Below are 9,988 nucleotides of genomic sequence, written 5' to 3' on the forward strand. Positions count from 1 at the left end.
CCGTTAGTTCTGCTTTCTTCAGACTGGACAAGGAAGCAAACAAAATGGGTCTGGCAGTGCACGAGGGCAAGACGAAATATCTGCTGTCATCAAACAAACAGTTGTCGCACTCGCGACTTGGCTCTCACTGTTGACAGTCATAACTTTGAAGTCGTAGATAATTTCGTCTATCTTGGAACCAGCGTAAACACGACCAACAATGTCCGCCTGGAAATCCAACGCAGGATAACTCTTGCCAGCAGGAGCTACTTCGGACTGAGTAGGCAATTGAGAAGCAAAGTCCTCTCTCGACGAACAAAAACCAAACTCTTTAAGTCACTCATAATTCCCGTCCTGCTATATGGTGCAGAGGCCGGGACGATGACAACAACTGATGAGTCGACGTTGCGAGTTTTCGAGTGAAAAGTTCTGCGGAAGATTTACGGTCCTTTGCGCGTTGGCCACGGCGAATATCGCATTCGATGGAACGATGAGCTGTATGAGATATATATATGACGACATTGACATATGTTCAGCGAATTAAAAGACAGCGGCTACGCTGGCTAGGTCATGTTGTCCGAATGGACGAAACCACTCCAGCTCTGAAAGTATTAGATGCCGTACCCGCCGGGGGAAGCAAAGGAAGAGAAAGACCTACAAGGACCTAAATAAAAATATCGAACAAAGAAACGACTGGCACGCTGTTGTTAATTTGTCTGTCAACCAGTTTGTTTACAAGCTGCTCAAGTTACTGCTCAGTAGTGCGTTGCGATTTTTACAATACAGATAAATAAAAATATCGAACAAAGAATTTGTCTGAAATTTGTTATTTCTACATAACCAAATTTCGTGTGCGGAATTGTTGGCAATGTTGAAAAAGGCTTACTTGATGGTGTTTTATCAAAAACACAAGCCAAAGATTGGTATAAAACCCACTAAGATGGGCGAGAGGTCGATGAAGACATGCCTTGTTCTGGACCTTCGACCTCTTCAACTGAAGGAACTGAAGTGAAGGATATGGTGCTTGAAAATCGTCAGGCAAGTGTCAGAGAGATGACAAGAGAGCTCGACGTCTCTCGCGAGTCCGTTCGTATGAGTTTTTTCAAAAACAGTAGCGCAAACAGGTCTCTTTGGACATGATTGATCCTGTGAATTTCGATTGCGAATCCCTGCAGATTTGGCTTCATATAATTCTTTCTTGTTCCACAGACTGAAATTGTTTCTCCGTGAAACCCGTTGTTAGTGGATCGAAGAGATAAAACAAAATACGCTTAAGGAGCAGTAGGCCATTCCAAAAAGTGCTTATGAAAAGTGTTTTGTACAGACATAATCATGTTTCACGGGTTTCACGGAGAAACAATTTCAGATTGTGGAACAAGTAAAAATTATATGGAGCCAAATCTGCAGGGATTCGCAATCATAGAGATCGGTTAGATAGTTCGCGAGAATTCTTTATAACCGACTTTGAAAACACAACTTTGTGAAAGGCGTTTAAAGTTTTAGGTGACTATATTGCTGACCTCGAGCGCACTACTTTTCAAGGCTATATCTTCAAAACTATGACCCGAATCAACTTGAGCATTTAACACATTATTCAAGAGATCTTATAGACTTCAATAAAACAATAAAAGTATTATTTTTTTGAAGCCGCCAAGCGCATGTAACGCTTAAAATTTGTCTGCTAGTTAGGAAATTAAGCTACTACGGTTCTTGAGTTTATCTTACTAGTTGGGTCAGTTAAACATTGAAAAGTTATCCAGGACTAAGTCTAATGAGTAAAATTCCCAGTTTATATATTTCTCTATTTCTTATAGCCGAATGCTGTTCATGGGGTCAGAGTCCCATATTTTTGAACATTGATTCTGAATTGAACGAGGAATCGAATGGAAAAGTCAATTTTGAAAAAAAAGTTGTTGGAAAAGCATAAAAAACGTTTTTTTTTTTGGAAAAAAATATTTTTTTTGGATTTTGAAAATATTTTTATCATATTTGTTTGATCGGAATACGTGTACAAAACCATGTCGCCAAATGATGGAATGACCGGTATGTTATATCTCTGGGGTTGGATTGACGTTCGGCCTTACACGAATGATAGAGTTAAAGATTACGCCAATATTTTATCGTTACTTTATACTCTTGAACCATGTTGCTACACGGTATAATAGTTTTGTTCACCTAACGATTGTATGTATGACCTAAATTTAATCGAGATAAATCCGTCGGTGTAAGCTGTAACTTGAGTAAAAATTCAGATATCTTGTTGAAAGAACATTCTTCAGTAGCAAAGGGCTCCTGTGGTTCTCTAGTAAGTTTAATATACCACTAAAGCTACAACAACCAAATTGCGCAGCACAAGTATTATACGGATAAGAACTGTGTGAAAACTGATGAAATTGAAAGATAATCACGCTCACTCTCCATGTTACGGTATTGTTCAAAACAACTACATAAATACGCCTGAGACATTAAATTTTACCTCAGAAATGATGGTGTGAAAATTGCACGATTTTTGGTGGAATCACATACTCGGAATCCGATCAGCCGATTTCGGCGAAATTTATTATCTAGCATTATTCCCGCCTACTTCCCATACAATATAATTTTAAATACCATTTGCTTCTCTCTTTTGAGTACACAAATCAAGAAGAAATTAATATAACGGTATAAAATTTAGCACTAATAATTATTTCAAAGTAAGCCAGTAAGTAAGTGACCAAAAATTGTTTAAATCCATGCAAAACTGTTGAAGCCCCTAGGTATCGAAGATGTGTTCCCCAGTATTTATAGTTGACTTTTGACCGAAAATATCGCTCAATCTATGAGATATATAAATAAAATTAAGGAATAATCCTTCGCTGACAATAGTAAGTCTGTAAGTCAAAAATGGGTTGAATCGGGCCAATACTTCCCTTAGACCCATATACCTAATATAAAGGTTTTCGAACATCCGTGTGACTTTGCTCCATATGATTGGTGATTTTATGTGGTGTAAAATTGCTTAGATTCATCTGGTGCACGTTTTACATCTTAAGGTATTTCCTTGGCTTTGATTATTGCAAGTTGCAAGAGTATAAAATGTTCGGCTGCACCCGAACTTAGCCTTCCTTACTTGCTTTCGGTGAAGGCTGTGTAGTGACGAAGTAAAGAATTATGAAAAGAAAATTGCAACATCTAAATACCGGTGACGCCTTAGGTCGTAGCGAAGTTGCAGCATAGAAAAGCGCTCAAATTGCTTGTAAATTGTGAGCAGAAACGTAAATAGCTTTGTTAACTCGTGAAAAAACTTAATTTGTTGTTAGTTTATTGTGCTAAAGTTTTGGTGGAAAGGGTTTGGGAAAATTTTTGGAATCATTATACATATGTATATATTATTAAGCGACATATCAAAGCTTATTTATTAGACAAAACACTGCCTCCAATCTCACCACATCTCAACATACTTATAAACATCTCTTTCTTAATTCAATCATCAATAGACTTGCGACTTGTCTTAAGCTTATTCGTACAAACTTTGATTTCGAATCATTGATGGAAACAAAAATTATGAAAATTTTAGTTACTTAGTTTTTGAGAACTCACATTTTCACACTAAATTTTCCACACTTTTAATTTAATTAAATTAAGTAACTGTAGGTGACGGCACTTGATTTCCACTCGGCGGCAGGTGAGTTGAAAATGAAATGTTTACTTTCGCGCTTTGTTCGTAGTTTAATTGAACGCGTCCGATTGGCAACTGAATTTCACGTCTTGACCAAGTAACCGTTGTAGACACTCAAGCCCGCCAAATATTGTGGAATGGGTTAGTCTTTAAGTGGCAAAATCAAAACGGCCACCGAAACGAATGCTTGAGGCGAAAAGCGATGAAGAAGTCGAGAAAAGAAGATGGTCAAGTTACGAAAAGAAATTAAGTAATAAACCGTTAGCCATGCGATGTACAGTGCAATGGATATAAGGTGGTACGTACATATCAACGTTCAACTTTAGCCACGACTATGTACTTGTATGTTAGTATGTATGTAAGTAAGTATGCAAAACCACTCGATATGTGACGGGTAAAAAATAATGCGAAAATAGCCGAAGAGTGCCGGTGTGATAAACAGGAAAATTGATAATTACATTTTCTCTCAAAATGCTGGATAATTTATTATGTTAAGAGGACTGTGTATGTAAAAAAGGGTGTTTTTTAGACCTGCAGTTTTCAAAAGGCAATAATAGGCATACAATTAAATGTTATGGCCAAGAATTTGATTTTCTTATAAAGATAAGGGTTTGTCATTATGTGATCCCCCGCGGCTGACTCGAATAAATTCCAGCCCAAAGGTCCAATTGGCCATATTTTTTACCACTTTTTGCGACTTCACATAACCCAAAAATATAATGTAGCGGTGTTAAATCGCACGATCTTGAAGACCACGCTACAGGCCTAGGACGCGAGATTAAGAGCTCAACAAAAATTTTCTTCAATAAGTTGATTATTTCGTTAGATGTCGGGCATGAAGCGCCATGTTATTGGAAACAAAGGTCGTCCGCATCGAAATCATCCAATTCAGTCATAAAAAGTCCTTAATCATGGCTCTATAGTATTCCTTATTGACTGTAGCATTATGGTCGGTTTAAGTTTCGACAAAATTTGCTTAAAGAACACCCCAAGTAGTGACTTTTCGAGAATATAATGACGTCTCAACAATGGCTTGCGGATTTTCATCCCATCAAATTCGGCTATTTTTTTTATTAACGCACCTATTCAACCAAATTGGCCAAAACAACCGCGCCGTTAGTTCTGATTTCTCCAGGTTGGACAAAGAAGCGAAACAAATGGGTCTGGTAGTGAACGAGGTCAAGACGAAATATCTCCTGTCGTCAAACAAACAGTCGTCGCAATCGCGACTTGGCTCCCACGACACTGCTGCCGGTCATAATTTCGAAGTTGAAGATTTCTCTCTTGGAACCAGCATTGACACCAACAACAATGTCAGTCCCTAAATCCAACGCAGAATATCTCTTGCCAACAGGTGCCACTTCGGACTGAGTAGCCAATTGAGAAGTAAAGTCCTCCCGAGACGAGCAAAGACCAAATTCTACAAATCACTCACCATCCCCGTTCTGCTATATGGTGCAGAGGCATGGACGATGACAACATCCGATGAGTCGGCGTTACGAGATTTCGAGAGAAAGGTTCTGCGGAAGATTTATGGTGCTTTTCGCATTGGCAACGGCGAATACCGCAGGTGATGGAACGATGAGCTGTACGAGATATAGGACGACATTGATATAGTTCAGTGGATTAAGAGACAGCGGCTTCCCTGGTTAGGTCATGTCGTCTAAATGGATGAAAACACTCCAGCTCTGAGAGTATTCGACGCAGTACCGTCCGGGTTAGCAGAGGAAGAGAAAGACCTCCACTTCGTTGAAAAAATCAGGTTGAGAAAGACCTGGCTACACTTGGAATATCCAATTGCCACAGTAAAAAGGAAGAACGACTGGCGCTTTGTTGTAAACTCGGCTATAACCGCGTAAGCGGTGCCTACGTCAGTAAAGAAGAAGAAGAAGATTCAACCATCACCCATCACCGAACAAAGTTTTCTTGTCAAAATTTGTATTGGTGGACATCTTGTTTGGGGGCCATTCATCGAACGAGCGACAACATTGATGGCCGTTCGGCTTCAATTCTTGCACGAGTTTGATTTTGTAAGCTCACAAACCAAAATTTTTCCGCAAAATTTCCCATAAAATGGACGGACATAGCTTCAATTGCGGCACGCGATGGTGGATGAACTCTTTCGGGTCTTCTTTGATACTTTGCTCCTTAGCAGCAATAGCGTCTTCGGTGCACTCTGTACGGCATCTTTGAGGATGCGCATTATCCACTGGAGTAAAGATGGAGCGAAACTGTTTCATGGCTTCATGACTATGTCGACCGAATTGAGCTTCCTTAAAAATTGATCAAATCAGTCCAACTTTTCAAAAACCCTTTACTTCTGATTTAATTATTTCCAAGTCTATGGAAATATCATTAAAATTATTGTATTTGTATTGACTGTATATAATAATTTCTTGATTTGTTTAAACTGAAAGTCCGTACCCTTCAGTGGCTGCCTCACTAAACCCTTAATTAATCGCTGCCAAATATTAGCAACTTAAACTTGTTTAAATATTTTAATAGAAAAAATGACGACTTGATAAACAGCTGAATTCATCCTTTTAAAAATTGTATAACAAAATATATTTAAATCTATATATATTATTGAAACTATAACTTTCTTTCCGCTGCACAGTCACAAATATTAATGTTGGTTGTTTAACACAAAATTATCTACAAAATCTTCCAGCATGTCCGTGATTCTTTCCCGATATACGTCATCGGTGCGAAAAGCTTCCAAACACATCTCCACACGTTTGGCATCAAAGAAATCGGTGAACCCGTTCGCCGACGAGGTTACAGCTTCTGCCAGTTCTGTTGGCAGATCCGTCAAGTGAGAGAAAAGTAGACTCTCAATAAGTCCAACAATGCGAAATTTGTCTGCCGTCTCATTGAACTCTTGGCGCGCTAAGTAGTCTTCAATGTTGAGACGCTCCCGCTCCATGAATTTGGACAGAAAACTATAGTAGTCATCGAGTAATTCAGTTAAATATTGCTTTCGGAAGCTACTGCTTGTCGGTATGGTGAGTATTGTTATCACATCTAACATGGGCGGTGCATAACGGCAAAGCTGAAAGTCTACCACACGGCACTGTATGGGCGTCTTACTAGATTTGCTATACTGAAACATGACATTGTTTGCCCACAGGTCGCCATGACAGAATACGTTTCGATATTTGTCCGACGTCTGTGCCAATTCGAAGATCACCGCCATGCGTTTCGGAAACTCCTTTAAGATATAGTCCAAATTCTTTTGATATTTCGGCAGTAATTTTATCAGTTCCGCAAATACTCGATTTGCATTATTGAAATTTTGTTTACGCACGTGAGTCTCCGGAATGCCCAACGGATAAGAGTTCTCCACCACAGCCTCGGGATGTAGCTCATTCAACTTACGTCCACAACGCACTTCATAGATTATGGAACTGGCATGCAGCGCTGCAAGTGTTTTCAACACACAATGTAGGTGATCATAGTTGAGAATGCCGTCACGACCGGCGGCCATGCGGAATTTCTGATCCGCAAGATGTTCGAAGACAAGTAGGCGCTCGTCAGCGTAGTAGCAATTAGGAGCCACATGTGGAATAATTTTTTGCAATTGAGGCAATAACTGGCGGTATACACTAACCTCTTTTTTGAAAACGCCAAACTCTTCTACATACTCCATACGAGATGCCAATTCCAATGGTGGAGATTTGGTGAAAAAACGTACTTTTTCCAAATGCTCCTTTCCTTCGGCATCAATTCGACGCACTTTAAGCGTGAGGAATTGGTGGCGACCCAGAAAACCAGTGACGGTGTCTGCGTTGGCTGAATGCTCATAACTGAGAACCTCTAGTGTACGTGGCTGTTTGAACTCATTGTACTTGTGGTAGCTCTGGCAAAGTCTGTGCAAAGCATTGTTGCTTAACTCAATTGTAGCTGTCATATTGTAAGGAAAGATGCCACTGAGGAGTCTCTAAAAAGGATATTTTCAAATAAGTAATCTTCTGGATGTAGTCTGAACTGCATTAGAAGCTGAAGCTGAATGGAATCCAAATTTAAAACTATAGAGCTTTTGTATGCTTATCTGTCTAATGTAGATGGGAAAGTAAGCGTTCAGCGAACTTAGAGTGAAATTTGTTTTATTTGAGTTGATATTTGGTTACGCAAATAGGATTTACACTTTTGTTGAATTTACTTAAAATATTTAAAAAGTAGACAAATTTGATATACAATTCTTGGTTTAAATTCGCACGCCATTCAACTTCTAAGATGTTGTATAACTGCGCCTACAGTTGAGATAAGGAAAATATCTTTACAAGAGTACCTAATAAATTCGTCAAAAGAAATCAAGCCCTTTTCCTAAGTTGTTACTGACTTCACAATTATTGTGAATTGCTCACTTATGGCACAATTCCAGTGCTTCATGTCTAGCATTTCCACATTAGTTCGTTATGCTTTATTTCGATTCGCCAATTTTGTACGGGAGCTCTGCATATAAGGTCGGTAAAGGAAAACATCTTTACTAACGAAGCATATACCAAATGCTTAAGTTAGATTAGGTTGATCTGGTAGACCAATAAGCCACGCATAGACCACTTTGGTCCTTTGCTTTACCAAATGGACTTCACTTATTAAGTCCAATAGGAGTAGTCATCGCTTAGGATGTCTGCGTTTGACGTGAATTTTAATAGATTTCGCAGCCTCACTATAGATACCTCCTCCATTATATCATACTGTGGGGACTGCAGATGCTTACAGCGTAGTCTTGCCAATGCGGGACAAGTTTACAAGATATGTTCCATTGTCTCTATACCAAATCTCTCTCTAGCCAATGCTTAATAATATAAAATAAGCATAAATGCTGGTGCTCTGTTGCAGTCTATTGTTCCATTAACCATAGCTGATTAACAGTTTTTTCTTCAAAAAATAGGTAAATAATAAACAAAAGTCTCTATTTCCACTTCAAAACAAGAGCTGAGTGAACGCTAGGTTCACTATTTTTGGTAAGACGAAGTACAAGTTTTCAAAGAAAGAAGATGTTTAAGAACTCTACTAGAATTAAATAAGTTGGTAGGGCCGTATAAAACCATAAGGCGTGGCATTGAGATATTTTCTTGGTATTAACTATTTGGTAAAGTTTTCATTATTCAATTGCTAATTTTCCGCTTATTGCTGTACTTCGGAAGGTGTTTGTTTCACTTTGTAGGAAAATACGTTTTACCATTTACGTATGATCCCAGGTTATCTTGACCGACCGGCTACCATTATGTACACATGTAATAAATCAAAGGCACTCTGTGGCATATAAATGAACTGGCGAAAACATTCATATATTTTTAGATAAATAAAATGTTTACATATTTGTTTAACTTTATTTATTTGAATTATTTTATTTACTTAAATTTAAGTACAAGAGGCATTGTAAAAATATCTAAGGCGTGTATACTGTATACTTTGGTTGCTTCAATTATGTCTCAAAATATCTAGCTCTAGCTTGGGTTCATATATATTCACTTTATTGAACATACGGGATGATAAAAACCTAAAGAGAAAAAATTTAATATATTGGTTATATGAATGAGAAGTCAACTGGAGCGGTGGAAATCAAACGGGTTACCCTACAGACTGCAGTCCCAACCACTTTAATTTAGGCAATAATTTAAGCTAATTCTTGAAGTGTCGTATAAAAGCAATTGATATTTTTGCTATAAATTTTGTTAGAGAGATGGCAAGAGAACTCGACATCTCTCACGAGTCCGTTCGAATGATTTTGGTGGATATTTTGGTTATGAAACGTGTTCTTCCTGAACTCGGTTGAATTGCTTTCAAAAAGAGGACCGTAAACAGGTCGCTCTGAACATGATGACATGATGATCTCTGACATATGAATTCCGATCCCACACATTTATGAGTTTGACATACAAACAAGTCAACAATCATCGGAATGGAGAGCAAAAACGAACCGAAACCAACAACACAGCAATAAGGAGTTATATTTGGCCGTATTGAGGCGTTTGCGTGAGAATATCTATCGAAAAAGGGCGGGATTGTGGAAGAATAATTCATATATTTTACACAATGGTAATGCACCATCGCTTAGAGACATGATTGTGGCCCAATTTAAAGCCAAAAACGCAATATATACCATCGATCAACCACCATATTCACCAGCTTTGGCTCCGTGTGATTTTTTCTTGTTCACTGAAATTGCCTCTCCGTGGAACCCGTTCTCAGTCGCTCGAAGCTATAAAACAAAATTCGCAGAAGGAGCTGAAGTGCTTATGAAAAGTGTTTCGTGGAATGGAAAAATCGTTGGCATAAGTGTATTACATCTGGTAGGGATTACTTTGAAGGCGAAAAAATAAATAGCTTGCTTTTTATTTC

General features: G+C 38.5%; 1 protein-coding gene across 1 annotated transcript; it reads right to left on the reverse strand.

Annotated features, from left to right (window-relative positions):
* Positions 1-6,204: 6,204 nt before the first annotated feature.
* On the reverse strand, positions 6,205-7,647 carry LOC126753280 (uncharacterized). Its single transcript, XM_050464609.1, has one exon. It carries the CDS (start codon positions 7,545-7,547, stop codon positions 6,264-6,266), a length of 1,284 nt encoding a protein of 427 aa, XP_050320566.1. The 5' UTR covers positions 7,548-7,647; the 3' UTR covers positions 6,205-6,263.
* Positions 7,648-9,988: the final 2,341 nt, after the last annotated feature.

Source organism: Bactrocera neohumeralis, chromosome 3 (genome assembly GCF_024586455.1).
Source record: "Bactrocera neohumeralis isolate Rockhampton chromosome 3, APGP_CSIRO_Bneo_wtdbg2-racon-allhic-juicebox.fasta_v2, whole genome shotgun sequence".
Classification (NCBI taxonomy): domain Eukaryota; kingdom Metazoa; phylum Arthropoda; class Insecta; order Diptera; family Tephritidae; genus Bactrocera; species Bactrocera neohumeralis.

Excerpts from the sequence above, each read along its gene's own strand:
- LOC126753280 (XM_050464609.1), bottom strand. The coding sequence starts at position 7,547 with ATGACAGCTACAATTGAGTTAAGCAACAATGCTTTGCACAGACTTTGC.